Source organism: Cynocephalus volans, chromosome 6 (genome assembly GCF_027409185.1).
Source record: "Cynocephalus volans isolate mCynVol1 chromosome 6, mCynVol1.pri, whole genome shotgun sequence".
Taxonomy (NCBI): Eukaryota; Metazoa; Chordata; class Mammalia; order Dermoptera; family Cynocephalidae; genus Cynocephalus; species Cynocephalus volans.
In genome coordinates this window covers 31,765,848-31,790,366 of record NC_084465.1, presented here as the reverse complement: position 1 = coordinate 31,790,366, position 24,519 = coordinate 31,765,848, and the positions used below count along the sequence as shown (strand labels likewise).

The 24,519-nt window shown below is 37.1% G+C and overlaps 1 protein-coding gene and 1 pseudogene across 1 annotated transcript; one reads left to right on the top strand and one right to left on the bottom strand.

Moving 5' to 3' along the window:
* Positions 1-8,307: 8,307 nt before the first annotated feature.
* Positions 8,308-8,866, bottom strand: LOC134380730 (GTPase NRas-like; annotated as a pseudogene).
* An 8,576-nt stretch (positions 8,867-17,442) lies between these two features.
* On the top strand, positions 17,443-23,640 carry LOC134380888 (hyaluronidase PH-20-like). Its single transcript, XM_063101022.1, has 3 exons — positions 17,443-18,396; positions 19,002-19,091; positions 23,080-23,640. The coding sequence occupies exons 1-3, from the start codon at positions 17,443-17,445 to the stop codon at positions 23,638-23,640; spliced, it is 1,605 nt and encodes a 534-aa protein (XP_062957092.1).
* Positions 23,641-24,519: the final 879 nt, after the last annotated feature.

Sequence of the window (24,519 nt, the reverse complement as noted above, 5' to 3'; positions counted from 1 at the left end):
GGGAGGAGATTTAGAAGGGGGTGGAGGGGCGGGAGATAAATGGAAGCAACGTTTCTTCATCTGTGATCTTGGAAAAAGCCGTCCACTGTGTGATGTCATCTGCTTCTAGAGCCTTGGAATTGGCTCTGAAATTCTTACTGTGAGGTCACCTGTAAGAATGCACTTCCAATTATCCTGAGAATGATGATCTGGGTGTAGCTTGGTGTGGCTTACCTCAGTGCAGAAGGATTTTTCTTTTCTTACGGTGGTGTACGTGGTTAATGGTAGGTACTTCAAAAGGTTCTTCCCAGCAACGTAAGAGTGCACTTTCTTCTAAAATTCTTGATGTACAACTGATTTCCTGATTGAAAGATATGGTAAGGTTTGTTAGTCAATGGAAGCCACACCTTTTTACTTGATGATATGCTGCAGTTATACTAGTTAGTTCGTGTATATAGCTAGTCATAATATCAAATACTTCCTTCAAGTTTTCATAATGTTCATTCAATTCAGGAATGGAAGGTTTAGAGATTTCAGTAGATGTAGGGTGTCGAAAAGCTATTTTATACCTTATAAAATTTGTATTCTATTTTATAATCTATGGCTCCTATTCGGGAAATTTCAGATTTATACAAGGGCCAAAGATTGTACTTTTAGCTATTTACACTGTTTCTTGAAAGACTTTTCCTTAAAGTCCTTTCTATGTCTAGATTTCTGTGTTCTACTTGCCCTGATGATTGCAGATGGTATAAGGTATAAAATTTTAATGAGTACCCCAGAGTTTGTAAGCAAGTACAAACTCTGTTTAAAATGAGTTCTTTGGTCTAATCTATAAAGAAATGCCAAAATGAGGAATATACTCTGTTATTAATTTTTTTAGCACCGTCGTGGTGTTAGCATTTCAAGTTGAATGATATGCAGTTCATCCACTAAGCATGGAGGCAATAACCAAACAGTGGGAATAGCCTTAAAATGGAGGTATATCTATAAAATCCATTTGAAGTGTTATAATTGATAGTAAGGGCCTTGGAAAATCTTCTAAGCTACGTTGGTTACCTCCAGAAATATGTTGAAATTTCCAAGTAGTACATTGGAAAATCATTTGGTCAGAAATTTTATGGATGTCTGGGCAGAACCAACTATCTTTTAGTTCCTTGACTATTCCATAACTGCACATATGTTCCATCTGATGGGAGAAAAGTGAAAGCCAAAAAGTGAAAAGAAAGTGGACTACAAGAAGTCTTTTTGGCCCAATGCATAATCCTTCTGATAATTGTTTGGCATCTTTATGTACCCATTTATATTTTTCCGATTGTGGGACATCTACTTGATTATCAATAATATTAGTCAGGGATAAAGGCAAGTTTATAAATTGGGTGAAGAAAGGTGGGGAGTCCATTTTCAGTAGCATACTTAGCAGCTTTTTCAACCCTATCATTCCTTAGGGATACAGAATCAGTCTTTTTAGTAGGGAGATGAATAGTCTATAATAGAGTAACAATTATATGCCTATATGCCTGTTGACAATAGGTGTCCTGGTAGAGATTAAGAATTCTAAGGATTTCCAGATTTTGACATCAGCATGACAGTCTCCAGAAGCATATCAGAGTAGTACAAACAGTAGCAGTTTATTCTTTTGCCGGTGTGCAAGCTCTAGTAAGTAAGAGCTATGAGTTTATTGGCTTGGGCTTATTTTACAGTGGGCAAGGAGAGCCTAATATAAGAGCACTAATTTGTCAATTAGGGCAGCAGCTGCAATTACCCCATGTTGGTATGGGGACGTGCCTGATGTCAGGGGTTCTAGTTGACTTGAGAAATATGCTATAGGACATATCTGAGAGGCAAAAGTTTGTTCTAGAATACCTAAAGCAATCTCATTATTTTTATGGAAATATTAGATGAAAACGTTTCTCAAAATTGTGTAAGCCAATAGCTGGGTATGTGGTGAATGCTAATTCTAAGACTTCATAGGAGTTCGATGCCTCCCAGAGCCAGCAAATAGACTCTGAAGTAGCATCTGGGAAGAGGGTATGTAGAAGTTTGGCAAGGGTAGCAAAATTAGGAATCCATTGGTGACAATAGCCAGCTGCCCCTAGAAATTTATAAAACTTCTTTGCATTTGGGGGACAAGGATGGGCAAAATTGACTCAAGGAGTTTTGTGGTGTTTTTGAGTACCCTGAGATACAGGATGTTCTAAGTAGGTAATAGTCATTTGTACCCACTGATGTTTAGATCTGGAAGATTTATGGCCTCATTCAGCTAGTGAGTTTAGGAGAAGGAGAGAGTGTATAAGAGCACCCGGTTTAGTTTAGCTATATAGTAAGAAGTCATCCACCTACTAAACGACAGAGGAGCCTTGAGTAAAAGCTACAGGATCTAAGTTGGTTTTATGGACATGGGAAAATATTGAGGGGAACTCACAATATCCCTGAGATATGTGAGTCCATATTAACTGCCTTCCTCTAAACATAAATGCAAAGAGAAATTGTGGGTCAGGGTGCAATGGAATTGGTAAGAAATCTGAGCAGAGGTCAATTACTGTAAACCAGGCTGCATCAGCAGGAATCAAGGAAAGAATAGCAGTTGGATTAGGGACTATGGAATGGCGAGGAATTAAAACAGAGCTTAGGGTTCTTAGATCTTGTACAAATCAATAGATTTAATTCCAGTCTGAATCAAATTTTTCTTTTACTATTGGCAAGATTGGACATTGCAGGGTGAAGAGGTAGAGATAAGAACACCATGCTATAAAAGAGAGTCTCTTATAGGTTCAATTGATTGTTTTGCATGTTGAAAGTGAGAGTATTGGGCTACTGATAGGAAAGCTTTATTACTTTTCCAGGTAATGTACACAGGTCAGTGGCAATCCAAACTCATTTATATATGAGGCTCAGAAACTAATTGGAACATCTTTTAAGACTGTTTTCTCTTCAGAGGATTCTAAATCAAGATGAATTTCCATTAGGAAGGTAGAAAATTTGAGGTTTGATCTGAGACAAGAAAAATAAAAAAACCTTTCTGATTACTCTATACTCATATGATCGGTGGCATTAAATTTATATAAGAAATCATCGCTCTGGGTTGCAACTGGACCCCATCAGTCAGTGGGGAAATGACCCACAGAAGGAGAAAATGGATCCTCTGAAGATGTTGGGGTCTAAGGAGATTATTATTTAAGCTTTTCTTTCTTTTAAGCTCAGGACAAAGGTTTTGGCTTTTTACAGTATCTGCAAACATCTTGAGATGGATAGGGAAGGCTTGGTGATTGTTAGAGAAAATGGTGGGCTTTGAGTTACCCCTGAAGTCATAGTTACAGTTTTGTAAAGACCCAATTTGCAAGGCAAGGACTGTTGAGAGCTGACACCACTGGACAAAGAAAATACTGCTTGTACACTTTAGATCTAGGGTATCTAGCTTGATGGTAGTCACCCAGTGCAGGCCTGACAACCTGCATCCCCCCCATGGTTGGTGGAAGCCAGAGAGAGTAGGCTTATTGGTTTAAAACCAATTTCTCAGGACATAGAATGAGAGAAGAGAGAATCTCATCTTTTCCAATTGGTGACCCACAGCAAAGTTTGTCCAAACAGACACCAGCCTAGAGAGAACTGTGAACTTACCAGATATGAGGCCGGCTTGGATAACTTGCTTACAGGACATACGTCTGTGTTCTACCCTATGATTCTCCTACTTATAACAACTGACACAAATGACAGAGACAAAGGAAAACAATGACCGTCTCTGGAAAGGAAAGGATCAGTGGACACCAAGAGTACTTAAAAATCACAAGAATTACTATACGCAAAGAACTAGTTCACACAAATGTTTTCTCCTGTTAATCTAAATGGGGAAAGGAAAAAGACAAGGAGAGACTCTTACCACCCGCACTTGACTGAACCCTACAGGCAGAGATCTGGGACGCTGATGTGGTAAGCATTCTTATCTTTTGCTGGCTTTGTCAGGTGTTCCCAGGAACTCTCTCACCTGTAACCTCTGGAGGGAGAGGGTGTCCCAGCCAATGATGTCCCGTTCTCATTGCCAGAACTGTAGGGAAAGAAAGAGCTTACATGCTGTTTTTAAAAACAAAGAATGATATATTGTTGAGAAGTGACTAAACAAAGGCAAAGAGTTTTAAGGTGTAGGGGCAGTAATTTGTGAGAAAGTGACTAGAAATTATATGGGGAAAACTAATGGAAGATAAGGGTTAATTTAGTAGGTTTGTTAAAATTTATCTCAGCTTTGACTCACAGTCCCCAGTGATAACAATGTTCTCCTCTTCCTGGTACAAGGAGGGTGCACTGCACACGGGAAATTCTCTGTCTTTCTTGCAGTAAAGGGGAGCTCAGAGACCCTTTCCAGGATATGCTGTTGCTCAATCACCTTCCCTCAAAATGACAAATATGCCAAAGTGGCATATTTTGAAGTGGCATATGCTGAACCCCTTCACAGGCATTGTGTTAAGTGTTTTGTATATAGATTATTTCATTAAAATTTCACAACAGAATTATGAGATAGTTGCTTTATCATCCACATTTTACAGTTAAAAAATCAAAGTACAGTGATGTTCAATATGAGGGTACTTCAAAAAGTCTATGAAAAAATAGAAAAAGAAGGTAATGCAAATCTTTCCATGAACTTTTGAAGTAACCTTGTACAGTCAGGTGCCACGTAACCATGTTTTGATCAACAGCAGACCATGTATACCACAGTGGTCCCATTAGATTATAATGGACAGTGACATCATAGTTGTCATAAGCACACTTTATTTTTTATATAAATTTAGTGTAGGCTTAGTGTATAGTGTTTATAAAGTCTACAGTAGTGTCCATAATGTCCTAGACCCTCACATTCACTCACTCACTGACTCACTCAGAGCAACTTCCAGTCCTGCAAGCTCCACTCATGGAAAGTGCCCTGTACCGGTTTACCATTTTTCATCTTCCATACCTTATTTTTACTGTTCCTTTCCTATGTTTAGGTACACAAATAGTTATCATTGTATTACAATTGCCTACAGTATTTAATACAGTAACATGCTGTACAGGTTTGTAGCCTAAGAGCAATAGGCTATACCTAATGACACATTTTTCAGAACATATCCTCATCATTAAGTAATTCACGACTCTAGATTACCACTGTTACACCCAAACATCTCTATATTGTCTGCATCAGTATTCATGTTAAATATATTTTTGGTTTTCCTGGACTAGGAATTTAAAATCCCTTAGTTTTTTTCTAGAGATATCCCTAATCGAATATACATTGTTTTGTATGACTCCCAAAAGTTCAGAAAGAATCCTCTCCACCCCTATTACAGCTGTCTTTCTTGTAGTTTGCAATAAATGCAAATGAGCCATAGTAAGCAACATTTAATAATATTGGTAGTCCAGGGAAAATAACACTGCACTTTAGACTTACATAGCTTATAAAAAATACTTCCCGAGTATCATTTCACACACTATCCCAGCATTCCTCAGTGTTAGATAGATCTAGGTATTACCAATATACGGTTGAATAAAATTTAGAGGAGGCCATTGTTTTGGACCAAGTTCCTGCACTAGGCCCCAAAAAACCAAACTAAAAATCAAAATGGATTCGCTCCTGCTAAGTTCTATGTCACCAAACCTAAACTAAGTTGTGGTCTGACTTACTGAGAAATCAGGAGAGAAAGATAACAGCCAGTTTCCCAAACGGGCCAGTTTGAATCTTCAATAGGCATGAAAACAAAGTTCCCTCTGCTTTAATCCTTACACAAAAAGGATAGCCTCAAGTAACTCAGTTAATTTACTTAACTTAGTCTTAAATAATCAATTATTTTTCTATTGTGCTGTCTCTCTGTCCCTGCTTTACTAAGAAAGTAACTGTGAAATGACCAATCTGCTTTTTTTCCTTGTTTTTGCTTTTTCCAGCCTTTTCTGTCTATAAAACCGACTTCCTCTGCTTGACTCATTGGAACACTTATTATATTTGATGGAATGACAAGTTGCCTGATTCTAGATTCATGATAAAGCCAATTGAGATCTTTAACTAGTTTTGTTGTAATTTTGTCCTTTGACAATAATTTTAAAGAATCAAGTGATAAAGACTGAATAATTTGGATCCTCCAGCTGTTGCAGAATAGAGCTAAAAATGGAAATAAAGCCTCAATCCTTTTCTGGATCTGGGCTCTTTAATACCTTTAGCCATGTGTGTCACCAGCCTCTAGGTCTCATAGGCAGACGGAAGACTCAGTTAAGATAGAAAGAAAAAGTTTAATAGTGAATGTGAGAAGAGAGAATAAAGTCATGGTAAAGAAAGACACCAATGAGTGTTTCCAGTGCTGCTTTGTAGTATTCTAATCTTGTACTGTTATCACACCATTAGCTAAAGGGAACGTGGCAGTTGCTACTGGGAAGACATTTGGTTGCTTAAGAATTCAGACATCATTTTGTTTTCACAAAATGTGCATTCTTAAGGTAGACTACAGAAGATGACTCTTTAAGAAGATAAGTAATGAACACTTAAAACTCTGAAAAGATTTTTGGACCAGTCGTCTTTCCTAAAAGAAAATCAGTCTGCATCCCAAGTGCTGCTTTTCCAGGCCTGGTATCTTTGTAGGCTCCGGATATCTTCAATAGTTAAAAGGAAAACTACCTGTTGTATTTTCTTTTGACGATATATATATTTTGTTCTTTAATGACATTTATCCTCTGATTTGGTTAATATACTTACTTGCGTTTGAAGAGATTGGGTCCCTATTGCCTTTGGACAAAGGAAATTTGTTAACAAATGGGTATTTTCTGATTGTATGTGACTATAGTGACCATTTGGATCTTCACTGTAATCCATATGTAGAAGATTTAGTAACTATGACTGGCAACTCAAAGAAATAAAAATCAAAAGTATCTGACTGGTAAAGGGAAGAGAACCACTGGTGATTGCTGATGAAGGCCAATCGTGAACCACAGCCCCTGTTATGACTAGCACACTTTTGTGAGTTCATTATGCAATGCACCAGTAATCATAGAGGTCTTCATTATTCTTTTTTTCTCGTTGTTGTGAGAGTTCTATTTAATTACATGAAAGTCAAAATGCTACTGCCAGACCGGGCGCGGCTTGCCCACTGGCATTAAACAAATGACTTGAAAATCCAGAAGTTGGTGCAAGGATTAGAATGTTTATTCACATAACTGGCATCTGGGGGATGACCAGGCTAAAATCATCCCACCTTCTGATGTCTGTTCTGGGGTTTATAAAGGGGAAGAGGCAGGAAGATGAGGTAAGGGTCTTTGTTCTATAGAAAAAAAGGAGCAGGGGAGGAGTCTGGGAGCAGCAGATGGTCTGAGTCAAATGTCAGGGTCCCACGATGGATTGGAAACTTCAGCATCACAGAGTCTGTGGTGAGCTTCAAGTCCTTGATGTTACCTCAGAGTTGGAGTCCTTATCTCCTAGGGAGAGCTCACGGAGAATACCTTAGTCAGACATCATAAACACACCTGACATGGATTTCTAATTAATGTGAATGCAGTTTTCCTTTAAGTGAGAGAGGGAGTTTACAATCAGCTAGGTTGTCTTGCCTCTCTCTTATATCTCCTCTTGTTTGCAGCCAGTTAGAGAGTTAAGAAAAACAAGAAACTTAGTTTCAGTCCTTAATTGTAGGTGCACCTCCTCTGAAGTAAATCAACATAAGATGCAGTAATTTCATCTCCCGGCTAACCTCAAGGAATTGATAATTATCAGTTTCCAAGTTAAGGGCTGACTGAAACGTTCTGCTTGGTCTTAGTTACCCCAAAGATGGTTGTTTTTCTGGTTAAGGTCCGTTTTAAAAAGTCAATATTCACTTTTGTATTTGTACATACAGAGCAGATGCTAGTTTACAGATTACACACCAACCAAACAGCAATGTTAACTATATTCTCTGTAAATCGGTTGTTTATGACATTTCCCCCCAAACTAACATAGTTCCAAGTCTAACAGTTAAAAGAAATAAAGAAAAATCAGCAGTTGCTTCTTTAGAATTTCATGTCTGCAGTTTGGTTCTCTTTTGAGATAAAAAACCTGGGGTGATGGAGGTGTGCTTGCATGTGTCTAAGGAGAACCCAGGGCAGAAACGTACTGGGAAGAGATGCATTTCTCCAGTCCGACAACCAAGTGAGGATGTAGTTATTCTGAGAATTTCTCCAATAGAGAATACTGTACTATCTACTCAGAGTTGGGGTATGATCAGGAGTTTCTCTGGGAGACTGAAGATAGCAAGAGGAATAGCTCTCCTCCAGGGAAGTCAGGACCAGGGTGTCAGTGAAGCCTGCAAAGTGGCTCTTTGCTGATGACAGAACTTTGTAAGTATTTTGTTACATCACCACACATGGCAACCCCGTACAACCTCGAGTCCCGTCATCACCGCTGTGGAGTTTTTTCATTGTTACTGGCACATTTCTCCTACCAGTATGTAAAAGGCATTTTCAACACCCTATTTGGTCTTGGCTGAAGTTTCGATAAACAAAATTCCGTTACTCTTAACCAGCTCATGGGCTTGTTTTGTGTCAACTGTCCTTGTTGGCAAATCACACTTGTTTCCAGTAGCACAGATCTGAGTCTTTTACTCACTTAATCTGCTCCCTGTAGAGATTAATGTCTGCAAATGATTTGCTATTATTGAAGGCAAATAAACAGAGCAAGCCTTTGCCTGTCCTCCCGTATTGGTCTCTCATGGCACTGTAGTCCCCTTGTCCCGGTGTACCCATATGTGCAACAGGCACATGTCACTCTATAAATGCCTGTTTTTGTTAAGAATCCTTTGTGGTGGGATCATATTCATCTACAAAGTGGTTCTGGATTAGCAGATTTTCAATGTGCTTTTTCTACCATACCACCACGTGCTCCAACCATCACCAGTTTGTACTCAGTCATTCCACACCAGCAAAAATGTCAAGCTTTGCTGCCTCCACTTCAGATGAATTTAGGACAACTGGAAAAAATGTTGCAGACCCTGGAACCGCCATTAATAGCCCCCACCACAGAGTGACCCCCCACCCCGCTGTTATTCTTCTTTTACTTTGACTTGAGTTGGTACTAAGCCCTTTGCTGTTAGTGCTAGGCCGCTGAGCCACTGTAATCACAGAAGAACTAGGACAGGTCCTACTTTTATGATAGTGGAATGTTGGGTTGACTGAAAGTTGGGCATCACTGAGCTTAGCTTGGGGCTTGACAAATGGCATTGCAGACAGCAACCCTAGCTAGCAAAGCTATTGTGTTTTTAACTAGCATCTTTACAGGCTCTTTTAAATCTTCGTTCAATTACTTCGTTTCAGTTATATCTGGGTGTGTTGGCCTCATGCTTGGCTGTAGAAAACGTACTTGTCTTCTGAATAATGCTTGAGCTTCTGTGGTTTTTGTTTGAACGTCTTTGTTTTAAAGCATTGTCATTGGCCATAATTTTCAGTTTACTGAAATTCAAAGTGAATCAAGGTCATTTATTTAATTAAGCACTTAACTCATCCAGCATATACAAGAGGGGGGACTGACAAAGATTCTCTCCTTGACCAAAGTCTAATCCAGTTCATCTGTCCATTCTTTTTGACTAGGTCTCGAACCCTGGGATTCTATGTCCTTCCTTTTAGAGCCCAGTTCTAGCAAGAAGCCTGCTAAGTCAGTTTAGCAAGAATTTCCCATCCTCTAATCAGACCACCCAGGGGAGGTGGGTGGGGTGGGGTTCTTCATCACCCTCAGGTGATGTCTGATCACCCCCTGGCCTGCCTCCAGCAAGAATCCTGTGAGGCCAGTTTAGTCAGAATCCCCCTTGCCCCTGACGAAATGTCCTATTCACTGACCCCCACCCTGCTTCTTGGCTATAAATTTCCACTTTATTTATTTATTTATTTTTTGTATTTGGGATTCAGGTCATTTCTTTACTAATGTTTTGTTTCCCCTGTTGCAATAGTTTTTCTGAATAAAATCTGTTTTTACTGCTTTAACTAATGTCCAGCTTTGCTTTTTAAAAATTTTTTACTAGCATGTTTATTGTTACAAATCATACCTATTCTTTATGCCCCTTATCCAGTCTCTCCTCTTCCTTTCCCCTCCCCCTTCTAATGACCATAGATTTGTTCTCTACATCTGATAGATTAACTGTTCCGCTGTTGGTTTGTTGCCTAGATGATCTGTCCGGTACTGAGACAGCGAGACAGGTGTGATCAGGGCCTCCCCTATTCTCATAAATCAGATGCTTCTTCTATTATTCTGTGTGTGCTTTGTGGAAAGAAAGGACCTCTTTTTTTTTGGATCTCAGCTAGTGCCTCTGCTTGTGTCAAAGCAGTTGAGAGTCTGGCATGCCATCTGCACGGTGGGTGTGACTGCTGCTATAGAGATTAGCTGCTTTTGTAGCAGCCATGGAAATTGTGGTGGCTATGGAAAGCTACCCATGTGAAAATGGTGTTTTTGGTGTGCTCTTTACTTGGTATGCTTCAGTTTTTGTGTGAACACCTTCATTTTCGAGTGTCACCATTGACCATAATTTTGAGTTTGCTGAAATTTAAAGTACAGGTTCATTCATTTGGTTAACTAACTAACTAATTTGGCATGTATCTATTGAGTATCCATTGAGTGGCTCTGCAAGTTGAACAATAACTTAACCCTACAATTAAAGGTTTATTATTTACATTTTTTAATGTACATTGGAGTCTCCAAAGACATTTTAGACGTAGAATGTTATTCACATTCTTTCCAAAGGAATTCTCTTTCAGGCATAAGATGAATTACTTTCTTATTTTCAATAAAACACCTTTGGTGTTGACCTATCATGCATTTCTAAAAACCAAAGTACTAATATTCTTTTTTACAACGTATCAATATAATTTGTTTAAGGATTCAATATTTAGAATTTACATTTAATCAGACAGTGGTTTGCTAGCTTCTTAGACATATTTTTCTAATTATGTCAAAATAGGATTAACTTATTGCATAAATTGGACATGTGTAAATTATATTTCTATGTTCCACCCCAGCAATTAAATAAAATTTGATTTTGGGAACTGCTCTTGAGGGATTTCACTATTTATTTGGCTGTTCTTTTTCTCCTTTCATCTCTCTCTTCCCACCTTAACAAAGAAAGGAGCAGGATTTAGGAAAGAAGTATTTTCCTGTAATAACAAATGTTAAACATGACTTTCTTTATCATTGAAAACATTAATTCTAATTTGTTTCATTAATTTTGTAGGGAGAAATTACTTGTGCAGTATATTCTGTACTTTCTTGGAAACATTGCCTTGAAGTTTATTCTTCACCAGCATTACACTACAGAAATCTGTCATTAATTGAACAAAATGCTTAGCAATCAAAGCAATTGCAATAGGAGCTTGTTTTACTACTGGGCTCTGAAACTCATTTCAAATGCTAATAAAAAATTGATAGCATTATTATGTTAATTTACCATCCTTGCTAATCTTCTCTGCCAGAAGCACTTGAATTTGTTGGTATTAAAACACCAACCACACACACAGACACACACATACAGACACACAGAGGTTTCCCTACCCCATGACATCTCAGAAGACTAAGTCTTTCTTTTGACAGGACAAAGTGCTGCCTATTCTCACCCAACAGGTTAGATATTGCAGAGCTATCAGAGTGGAGCAACTTCTGATCTACTGAGATCTTAGAGGAAAACTTTTTAAGTTTTACTTCAAAAGTAAGTTGTCTTTTTCTCTTTCTGTTACATAACCTAGTAGGGAAAACCAGGTATGACTTTGTGGACAAGGATTAGTTCTACTATGTGCCATGTTTTTAAGACTACCTCTTTAGCTCTGTAGGGTCTAAAGAAAAACTTCACCCCTAAAGGTTCATTAATAAAAATCACAGAGAAATTTAGATACATATGAAGAAAAGTTATAACAAATTTTATTATTTAATGTGCTAGGAGAAAGCAAAGCACAGAGGAATCACAAAAGAGTTATGTCCCAATTTTCCATTGGGGTACACAACTTATATACCCATCTCCATAGGGCAAGGACAGGTGGGGGTGTAGAAGTAAATGATTTTTAGGGGAATTCAATGGGCCAGAAGAACAAACAATGGCCCAGGACAAAGTCTGTTTGGACTGCAAAGCAGACAATGACTGGTAAATGATTTTCTCCAAAATACCAAATGGGACCAGAATATAAGACAATAGTCTATGATAAAAGTTAGTTCAGGTGTGTTGACAGATTACAGTCTTCCTGTGATATGAGTTAAGTTAATGAAAACTCAGGGAAATGACAGAAGGGACTAGAGGTAATTGTCTTCTTTTTCTTGGTGGGTCTAAACGACAGGTAGATAAGGGAATCAGCTTCATCCTGTGCTTTGGAGAGTGACAGAGAATTGAGGGGGAGGGGAAGGTCAGAGAGACCTTGAGGCTGCTTCTTTATTTCAGCCTGTCAAAGGACCATAGTTTGAGTAACAGTTTTTTGCACCACAACAGCTCTGTGAGTAGTTTTTCTGGCATTTAATTGTGCCTAGTAGTGGTTACATAGATTAAGGATTAGCAATTTCTTTAGCCTTCAGAATATCCAACCTGTTCAAAATATATCTGAGGCAATACTGAGAAAGTTAAGACAAAGTTAGAAGGAACCAAGGGAGAGGAATAATAATGTTAATAATAAAGGAAAGGGGAAGAAAAAAGAAGTTGATGAAATGCCATGTAAAGTGGTATTAACCTCTCCTGTTGAGTCAAGTTTATATGTATTTCTGGCCAGATTATTTATAAAATATCATAGCTTAAGAAGAAACTTCCTAGAAAAAAATCTTGTTCAAAGGATTCTTTCTTTCTTGAAAAAGTGTAAATTTTTGCACTTTTTCTGCTTTGGGGGAATATTATTCTGGTCTCTTAACTGTTTGTTCAAAACTCTTCGCTTGGATTTCATCAACTTAACTCATATCACAGGTTGAAGACTGGAGTCTGTCAATACACCTGGACTAAATTTTGTCACAGACCATTGCCTTATATTTCGGTCCCATTCAGTATTAAAAAAAAAAAAAAAAAGAAAGAAATCATTTACCAGACATTTTCTGCTGTGTGAGCCAAACAAACTTTGTTCTGGATCATTATATGTTCTCCAGGCCCATTACACCCCTTTAAAAATCATGTATTCCTACAAGCACTTCCCCATCTCCCCTTTCCGCATGAAGATGGGTATATAAGCTCTGTAGCCCAGTGGAAAATTGGGACATCACTCTCTTGTGATTCCCCCCTGCTTTGCCCGTTCCCAGCATGTTAAATTATAAAATTTGTTATGCCTTTTCTTCATATTGATCTAAATTTGTCAGTGATCTTTATTAATGAAACTCCAGGGGTAAAGAAGTTTTCCTTTGGCCCCTACACTTGTAACTGAGTGTAGAAGTCAGCCCTTAAGTTGAAATTATAAACTTTGGAAACAATACACACCCTATCAAATGTGATTAGGATAAAAAGCAACAAACTGCCAAGAACAAGTGGAGACTGCCCTGTGAATGATTTAAACCTTGGCAATCTCTCCTTCACTCACCCACCCCTTCAGTTATATTCTGCTTTCACCAAAGTGACAATCTTGCCCTTATTAATATTTGACCATATTTCCGAGTTTTTACCTTTACATTTATAATAGTAATTTATATTCAAAATCTAAATCTACTTTAATGGTAAGAGGATTTTATCTAAATTTAAATAAATAAATTAAATAAATTGAGATCATATATGTATAGACTCATGAGAAATGTGAATACCAAAAGAGTAGATTGTGGAGATGGTCTCATGATTGACTCCTTGTATTAGTTTATTTTTGTTGCTTATAACAGAATATGTGAAACAAAAGAAACAAAATTCATTGCTTACAGTTTGGAGACTTGGAAGTCCAAGCTCCAGGGAACACATCTGGTGGGTCCTCTTCTGCTGGTCACTCTCTACAGCAATGCAGGGTGTCACATGACAAGAAATGGCTGAGCAAGAGTGAGCTAATCTTTTCACTTGCGCTGTTTAAAGCCATCAGAACCATGCCAATTACTTACTGAATGGATCAATCCATTCTTGAGGGCACAGTCCTTACAATCTAATCATCTCCCAAACACCCCAACTTACTAGGTAGACAGTAGAATAGTGGTTACTAAAGACTGGGAAGGGAGGCTGGAGAGGGGATGGGGAGATGGTGGTCAAAATTGTGGAGACATAGGAAGAATAAGATCAAGGATTCTACAGCAGTATAGGGAGACTCAAGTCATCCACAAATTATGGGTAACTTCAAGGAGCTAATTGAAAGGATTTTCTAATGTTCCCAACATGAAGAGGTGACAAATATTTGAGGGGAAGGATGTGCTAAATATCCTGACAGGATCATTGCATACTGTATAAAGGTGCCCAAATATCACATTAAACTCCATAAATCATGGGTCAATTAGGAAAAAGATACATAAAAAGAAAAAAACAGAAAAGAAATAGTATAATAGTGGTTACCAGAGGATGGAAAGAGGAGGGGGGATGGGGGATAGGGAGAGGTTAGTAAACAGCTACAAAGTTGCTAAGTTAGTTAAATAGGAAGAATACATTCTGCTACTCTAGGGTGACTATAGCTAACAATATCGCATTGTATATTTTGAGATAGCTAGAGAAGAGGATCTTGTACGTCATAACCACAAAGAAATGATAATTTTAGATGATAGATATGCTAACTATTCTGATAGGACCATTATACAACATATGCATGTATTGAAACAACAAACTATACCCCATAAAAATGTACAATTCAATACATTAAAAAAATTATATAATGGATGCTCAGAAAATGTAAATATTCTGTTCTATTTCTGAATATTCTTCAATTCCTTAAGCATGTGCTTACATGTTTTTGTATGCCTAAACTGATAGTGTATACTTTTGTACTTTATTTCACTTGGTATTTAGGCAAATATCTTTATATATTGTTTCATTATCCTTGTAACTAGTTCTGATATCTGCATAAATTCCGTCAGGCTGATACCATATTTAAGCATTTCTTATCATTGGGTATTAAAGTTGTTTTTTATATTTCTCATTTCATGGATGCTATAATACATAGTAGTGAATACTACTTATGTGAATATCTACACATATCTATATAAATTTATGTAAATATATTTATTTTTATTACAAAATAATTTTGGACTTATCATCAGAGAAGGGTTTCCTGGGTCAAAGGATTTAGCTTGCATGTGTTCTGGTGATAAAATTCCTTTACAACAGGAAAGAGTTCAATCTAAATACGATTTTAGATGTATTCAGATCTTAAACTTCCAAGTAAATTTTGATATAAAAATACCTTTATTTTTTTTTTTCTAAAAGGCACACTAATGACATGTCAATGCTCTAGGAAGCCATTGTGTCCAGACCACTTCTTGCCTTTGTACTACTAGACAGGTTGAGTAATTGGACTTTGAAAGTAAGCTTCTGGGTAAGTACCATTGCTGGGGTTTGGGGGATTTCAAAGACTTAGCAGGAGTGCTTTAAGAAGCAATTATCCACACAATGGGTAAGGAGGACACTTAAGAGGTGACTTTAGTAGGTATAAATTGAGCACAGACTTTAGGAATGCTAGTTGCAGATAAGTTCAATTTTTAATTATCTGGGGTTAAATCAGTTAAGATTTTCCATGGAGATGAAATTCTGTATAAGACGCTTTAAACAGGTAAAGGTCTCTATTCGATGCTTTAAATAAAAGGAAGATGCTATTTTAGATGCCAACTTCTAGGTATGTCCCCAATTCTGTGCTCCAACACTTTGTCAGAAGATTGACACTAAAGAAGAGCTATTTCGTTCATTTAATTTTCAAAGATAGAAGTGTCCATTGTTTTTTGAAGATTTCTGTGAGTAAAGACCTTCTCAGTAGACTCATTCTGTGCCATATTATTCTTATATAAAATGATCATGTAGAAACTGGAGTTGAATGTTAATTTAAATAAACTTGGTGTACTCCTTCCGTGAGATATAGGGAAAGCTAATCCTTTATTCCATTTCCTTCTCCCACTTCTTGCTGTTCAGCACTGGTATTGGTAGTTGGATTTGAAAGGAGTTAGTTTTTTCTCCCAGTATTACTTTAGGTGAAGATTTTCTAGGCCCTGAGTAAGGAAGTTTTGAGAGGTTTAAGCTATAAAAATCTTTAGCTAGTTTACATTTTCTAAACATGAGGAAAAATTTCTTTATCTTCAAAATATGAGACTTTAATTGTTTTCAAGATTTCATTTTATTCTGACACCGGTGTTGTTTGTAGAGTAATTTATTTCATAGTGATGGGAATGAATGGATAATTTGCTATGGTAAGGACACATTCCAGGGAAGAGTGGTATAAAGAAAGGTTCTGCTTACCAGGTAGCCACCAAAAAATAAATAAATAAAAAAGAATTAAGAAAAGAAATACTGGAACATTTAAATATATCTTCTTGTAGGTAATTTTCCCAAATGCCAAATGCTGAATAGTACATAGTTTAATTTATTGTCCTTGGCTCAGACCATTTTACTGTACCACAAAATTTGCTGTAACACTTCACTTTGTGACAATCAGAATGACAACACAATCTCACTTACCAAACACTATAAAAATGCCAAAACTCATATTGCTTTAATGAAGTTAGGCTAGAACCAATCCTTTTAGTAAAAGTTATAAAATAGTAAAATGTTTTATTAACTTTACACATGATAGTACATTATTGTAAGACTTGATCAAGCAGTATTCCAAAGAGCACTTAAGCTATCATTTTGGTAGGAGGTTTTGGTTGATTCTATAGTTTCAAGGAAACTTTTGTCTTGTTACCTCTGTCAGAAGTGACTTTTCCCTCCTTCCTCACTGATCCCCTTCAATAAAAGATGAAAAGAAAAAGAAATATGAAATTTCACAATTTTAGGACAGGTTGTTTTTAATATTTGGCAGACCAGTATAGAGTGGTCTTTCAAGAAGCAATAAAGAAGCATGAGAGATTCAACTTGGATTTTATTTTAATTCAACGGGTTTTTGCTAAGGCATTGCTTGGTACAGCAATCTGCACAGCTGGGAACGAAAAAGGAAAAATAGCTACATTCACCTCTCTGCAGATTCAGTAATAATTTGAGAAGATGGGACAAATGTTAATTATTTTAGAATTTAATCATACATAGGAGGAAATAATTTTATTGATCCAAACACAGGAGTAGGTCCTCCATCTTCTAAATTGAAATAAACTCCCCACACTTGAAGTTGAGATCTTTGTAAAAAGTTTACAATCTGTATTATGAAATGCAGCATGACAACATATTCTATATTTTTTTCAGTTATAGATGATGCAACTTGCAAAACATTCCTGAACATGAAACAAGAAGAAAGTATATAAATCTAACACAATCATTATACCTCTTTATTCATCACAGTGACATCAGTCCACTATTTTTCATCTGTGCTCATATCTTCCGTCAAATATTGGGTAAACCAAAGAGTGTAGGAAGAAATAAGTGTTTTTCATAGCCATTACTCTCTGCAATGGGAGTGCTATGGCTCAAACACATCTTTTCTGAGGGCTTTTTTGAGTCCAATGGACTATCCCAGACACTTTTTGCCTTCTTTCTGATTCCATGTAGCTTGAGTCTGAATTTCATAGCACCCCCTCTTCTACCAAATATACCTTTCCTCTGGGCCTGGAATGCCCCAACTGATGTTTGTGATAAAAGGTTTAAAGTGCCTTTAGATCTGAGCCTCTTCTCTTTACTAGGAAGCCCCCAAAAAGACGTAACAGGGCAAGATGTTACAATATTTTATGTAGATCGACTTGGCTACTATCCTCATATAGATATAAATACAGGCAAAAGTGTGCATGGAGGAATCCCCCAGAGTGGGTCCTTAAATGACCATTTGGAGAAAGCTAAAAAAGACATTGCCTATTACTTGCCAACAGACAAGGTGGGCTTAGCTGTCATTGACTGGGAAGAATGGAGGCCCAGCTGGATAAGAAACTGGGCACCTAAAGATATTTACAGGAATCGGTCTATTGAGTTGGTTCAGCAACAAAATGTAAGCCTTAATGCCAAAGATGCTGCCAAGGTAGCCAAAGAAGAGTTTGAAAAGGCAGGAAAGACTTTCATGCAAGAGACGTTAAAACTGGGAAAATTACTTCGACCAAATCACTTATGGGGTTATTATCTTTTTCCTGATTGTTACAACCATCATTATAATAAAGCCGGTTACAATGGAAATTGCCACGATATCGAAAAGAGTAGAAATGATGATCTCGAATGGTTGTGGAAGGAAAGCACCGCCCTTTTCCCATCCGTCTATTTCAACAGCATCTCATCTGTTCGAGGAGCTGCACTCTTTGTCCGTAACCGTGTTCAGGAAGCCATTAGGGTTTCTAAAGTACGTGATGCTAAAAATCCAGTGCCGGTTTATGTATATGCTCGCCCAGTTTATACTGATCTAACTACGAGATATCTTTCAGCGGTAAGTTATGGTATGAGGGCCATGAAATAATATCCACTGGTGGTGTTTAGTGAAATTTAATATCATTTTTGAAGGAAGTGAAATTTAGCTTTTAATATTATTTAAGAATATGCACACAAATAGTTCTATATCATTCTATCAATGCAAAATAAGAATATATTTAATTTTTAATGTAGTCATATAATCTCTTAGGAATCATGGAGAATTGGGTGTATAGAGATTTTATTAACTCAATTCCTTTTTTTCTTTCTTTAATGGATTTGCTTTCTTGTCAAGAGATGTAATTAAAAATAATAATAGTCTCTTTTTTAAAAAAGTAGAAAAAGAAAAACTTTACTTATTTATTTAATTGAAAGATAATTGATTGTACATATCTGTGGGGTACAGAGTTGAATATCAATATACCTGTGTGCAGTATGTGATCCGCAAATCAGGTAATAGTTTCTTTTCTTCATAACAGGGTGATGGCTGTGTAAAGGATAGAAATAGATAGTGGAGAAATATTTAAATTATTATTTTTGGGTGACCATGCTTAGCTTTGTTGTTACTGGCATAACACTTTCATTTTGAACCTTTCTGTTAACTTTTCCTGTTGCATTTGCCAGGTTGACCTCTTGAATACATTTGGCGAAACTATTGCTCTGGGTGCCTCTGGAATTATAATATGGGAAGGCATTAATTTAATGCGAACTATGGTAAGTTGAATTGATAGGAAGTAAATAAAAATATTTCTGCCTCGAATATTTTTGAGGATTGTTTTTGTATTGAATAAGAAAATAAGTACTATGCTTGGCACATAGTAGTAGGTACTCAATTAATACTGGCTAAATAAAAATATTTTGCATTTGTGTGGTTATGCTGAAAGGCAGAAAATATTGTACCTGTTTTCCAGTGGGGAAACAGAAATTCAGTAAGATTAATTGAAATTCTCTAGGCTAAGTAATAAAAACAAGACTGTAATCTGTTTCTTGACATTGGTGTCAGAAGGTAGGTTTCTCTTCATTTTTATTCCTGTTTAATTCTCCATTTCAGATCTTTATCCTTCACCTCTTCAATCTTTCTGACTCAATGCAAGAATAATGCTGCCATTGGACACGGCTGAATTTGAGCTGTACTTTTCCTTCTCTGTTGGACGTGGAAATACTAGTCATAAACGTGCCATGGAGAATGTCAAACGAAGCTCATGGCCCAGGGGTCCTACCCTAGACCCTGTACAGAATAGACTTTATACTCTCAGACCAGAAGAGTCCTTTTCAGAAGGAGTATATTCAATTCTTACCCTTCAGGTAGAATAGTCATATTTTTATTTCATTTAAAAATACCTAGCAGTCACATTAGTAAGATTTTTTCCATGGAAATCTGAGACCCTCTCCCTATTTTGTATAATTCTTTTGTCTCTGGTTTGGTCTCCAGTAAAAAAGGAATAACAGAAAATATAAGTTCAGAGAAAGGTATATATCCCTTGGTAAAATCTTTCATATGCCAGCAAATTATTTTAAAATTATAATTGTCCTAACTATATTCCTAATTCATATTTTTTGTTTTCCTAATTCCATTAACTCCTTTCTCAATAATCCTATTAATTCTATGATGAAACAATTTATGAATTCTCCCTTCTTCTTTTTTTTTCAAAGAACTGAGAACTCTACCCTTACTTTGATGAAAAATGAATGAGGCATTCCCCAATGAGAAGAATGACGTGACATACTGTTTAAGTGTCATGCTTGTTGTTTAACGGCACTTTAATCTTAGTTCACATTATACTATCATGCCTCACAAATCATCTTCAGCATTATTCCTACAGGGACAGTTCTTAAACTTTAATATGACTGTTTTCTACTTAATGGCACTGTCTTGAAATTGTCTGCTATGGTTCTATATATTTCTGCTACCGTTCCCAGTTTATGATCATTTTGAGTCCTTGTTCTGTCACTACTTCCCCTTTTCTCTATGTCATTTATAATCAATAAATTGATGGATTACTTGTCATGTTTCCTCTGATTCACTGGCAACTTGAGAAACTGGTAATTGCAGGTTTACTTGCAATTTCTGAAACTGAAATAAAACAAACTTAAGTAAACCATTTCCTTCCATTCCTTCTTATTAGATCCAAAGCTGAGCAAGGGAACCAGCTTTACTGGTCCCATCTTGTCAGACCTGATTGATAAATAAGCAGGAATTTTGGGAAGCTGTTAAATTCAGCCATTATTAAAAATTAAATTATAAAAACACAGTAAAATAAATTATGTTAAAAACAAAGCAAATAAATACTCAGAATGTATTAATTATTTAACTTCATTTTACTATTATCTCTGTCCTTGAGGTTATATACACCTATTGTATCTGTATAAATAAAAATCACTATTTCGTGATGTGTTACTCCACACCACACCACACTACCGTACTGTGTAATGGTGATGTACTCGACTCCTAATTCTGTATTCAGTAATGCCAGTATTGTAGCTTGAAATTGGCCATGGTAGAAGTATTTACACCATATATATGTATATGATATAAACCAGACCTTATATATTAGACAGCCAGACTTAGATCTTTTCATAGACTACATCGCATGTGAACTAATGATTTTCAAATCATTCTCATCCGTTTCCTCCTCTTTTTGCCTAACCCTTGTCTCTGTGGAGTTGAAAAACCAACTGCAGTGTCATCTGAACTTGGTGTAAATTCTCATACATCCTTGGTACTGGAAATATAGTAGTGTAGAATATTGTCAAAGTCCACACACTATTGAAGCTCATGAGTGCTTAGGAACAATATACAAAAGGGAAAAAGTATTTGATGTGGCAAGTGCTATACAGAGAATTAAAATAGAGGTATGTGACAGAGTCAACCAAAAAGGTATCCAAGAAGGGCATTGGCTAATTAAAGCTACCATGGGAATGACAAGATGTAGTTAACAATGTTAAAAATTAGAGGAAAGAGCGTTCCAAGCAGAGGAAACAATACGTGCAGTTTGAAGTGAACCTGCCATGCTAGTGAAACAAGTGCGATGTCTAAGGTAGAGTGGGTGTGGGAGGGTCGAACAGTTATACCATAAGTGGTTGAATTTTATTCTAAACACCATCCAAAGCCACTGGAGAGTTAAGAAGAAGAAAAGTATATTAGTTTTCTATTGCTTCCATAAAAATTACAACAAAAAATGGCTTAAACAATGGAAATTTATTATTTCATAGTTTTGTAGGTCAGAAGTCCAACCTGGGTCTTAATAAGTTAACAACATCATGGTCTTGGCAGGGCTGCATTCCTCTCTAGGGGAGGATCCTCACTTGCTCACTTGAGTCATTGGCAGACTCAGTTCCCTGTGGTTGGAGCAATGAGATCTGCATTATCTGTCTGGCTGCTGGCTGAGGGCCATTGCTAGCTTCTAGTGCCATTACATTCTTTAGCTCATGGTCCTCTTCTTCTATCTTCAAAATCAGCAGTGGTGGGTTGAGTCCCTCTTACACTTTGAACCGCTCCTCCTCCTTCCATTTCATCTTTCTAACCCAGCTGGAAAAGTTCCTACCCTTTCAAAAACTCATGTAATTAGACTAAGCCCACCCAGATAATTCAGGATAATCTCCCCTTCTCAACGTCCATAACCTCAGCCATATCTGCAAAGTCCCTTTTAAGCTAACATAGTCACAGATTCTGGGGGATTAGGGAGAAGACATCTTTGAAAGGCCACTATTCTGCCAACAATGGATGGCATCATCTCAAGGAAGGTAACAAGAAATCAATTCAAGTGGAAGCTGCCATGATTCCTTGACTTACCACTGACCTACCACCACTACTCCCTCTGGTCTGCTGAAAGACTAGCACGGCCAGCTCACTAACTGGAAATGCTGACCATGGAAGAGAATGAGAACCTTTAATGTTTTAAAAAGCATATTGTCCAGATTTTAGAACATACTGGTCTCAAGGTTTATCATTTCAGTACTCGCACTCATACTCTGCCAAATTTGTCATAGAGCTGTTATTATTCACTTGTAACTTGACTATACATAACATTTAACACAAAGTATACTCAATTGAACCTGTTCAGTTGTTTTGAGCCAGCATTTGGGAGTCACTCTTTCAGTGCTATTTAAACTTGTCTGACAAATGTGGTGCTTATTACGCTGATTTATAATTTATTGAGTGTTAACTGAAGATGTGCTAGGCCTCTGTAAGCCCTTTTCTATGCATTGTATAATTTCATCATCACAACAAGACTATGCAGTAGGCACCATAATAATCCTTATTTTACAGATCATGATGATAAAGCATAACCAGGTTAATTAATTTGCCCAGGGTCACCCAGATAGGAGACTAAGACTTAAAAACCTTGAGAAAGCCTCAAGTTCATGCAGCTAGTCATTGATGTAACTGGGACTCCACTCAGGGCAAATGGACCCCAGCACCCTTATTCTAACAGCCGTACTATTCTGTCCCCCTAATTTGTTAATGAGTTGTTGAGTAAGATTAAGGCTACGGTATGCTAAGTCTCAATTAGCCAATTATTCAGTGGCATGAAACAGCATGTGAAACTTACAAATATTACAAAAAACAGTTGGAATTATCTTGCTTGTTTAGGTTAAAAAAAAAAGATACAATAATTCCTACCCCTTTCTGTACCTGTTATTTTCTTCTTCCTTAAAATTACTTGTCCCTTTATATTTTGACTATCTTACAATTTTGCAGGCAACTTGTGAGGACCTAGAAGATTACGTGAAGAATACATTGAATCCTTACATAATCAACATCACTCTAGCAGCCAAAATGTGTGGCCAAGCGCTTTGCCAGGGACAAGGAGTGTGTATAAGGAAACGCTGGAATTCAAGTGACTATCTTCACCTGAACCCAGTGAATTTTGTTATTCAAGTGGAGAATGGTGGACTGTACACTATAAATGGAAAACCCACACTTGCAGACCTGGAGCAATTTTCTGAAAACTTTGATTGCAGCTGCTATACCAACATGAATTGTACGAAGACAGTTGATGTAAAAGGCATTCATGCAGTTGATGTGTGTATTGCTGAAGGTATTTGTATAGAGGCCTCACTAAAGTCAGAAACCAGTTATCCTAACAGTGAGCAAGGGGAACCTTACCTCATTTCCGACAATGTCCCATCCTCCACACTGTCTGCCACAATGATCTTTGCTAATGTTTTATTTCTTACCATGAGTTCTTCTGTAGTGAATTTGTCAGTCTCCATATTAGCTGAAATGAACAACATGTCCATTTTAAAGTGTGGTTTTTAGACTGAATAAATCTTTGAAGAGAACATCCCTTATTGAAAGGCATTTTTGGAATGTTCTTCCTGAATTACTATACTTAGTGAATAGTAGTTTCCTTTAAATTTGGTGAACACTACAATCTTACAGGAATCCTCAATGCTGGCTTCAGGATTTGTATTCCAGGACTCAATAGCTTGCCAATCAGTATTCCCAGGCTTAGAGTACACGATCACATATTATCTGTTTCATGTGTAAAAATGCCAGGATTGTTTAAATGCAATTTATCTTGCATTCTGTGCAAGATACTGATATTTTGATGAAATTGCAATTTGACATGGAGTGGTTAAGAATTTAAAAATGAAATTCCATCAATAAAATTCATCCAAGAAATTTAGAGACACTGGGCATTTCTCTTTTCTCCTCTGCTTACAATCAAGATAGAGGGACATAAGAGAATGAGTGGAAAGAAGAAAGCAAACCAAAAAGAGAGGTAAAGGAAAAGAACTAGAATTCTTTGCTTTCTTTGATGCCACTGAGGACTCTGATTTGCACAGGATTGAAAGGACCACCCCAATTTCCTTTCACCTTCCTGTTAAAGCTACAAGCGGTTGTACTTGAATGCCTCACCCATTCTAACGAGCAGATGTTACTGACACCCACTTCCTTTCCCCTTGCCTCAGAGTTCTGTTTTGGAAACTTAAAACATAGAACCTCAGAGCTGCTGGTCTATTTCAAGTCCTAAGAGGTCTCTCCTTCCTCTAGGCAGTGGTCATAGGGATTAATAAGTCATATGTGATTTGTGCCCCAGCGGTGTTTCCTCCATGGTCCTTTAGCTTGGATTCATTCGCTTTGCTTGAGGTCCCTGGGATTTATTCTGTATATCTGTATTACCTTGCTAGGGAA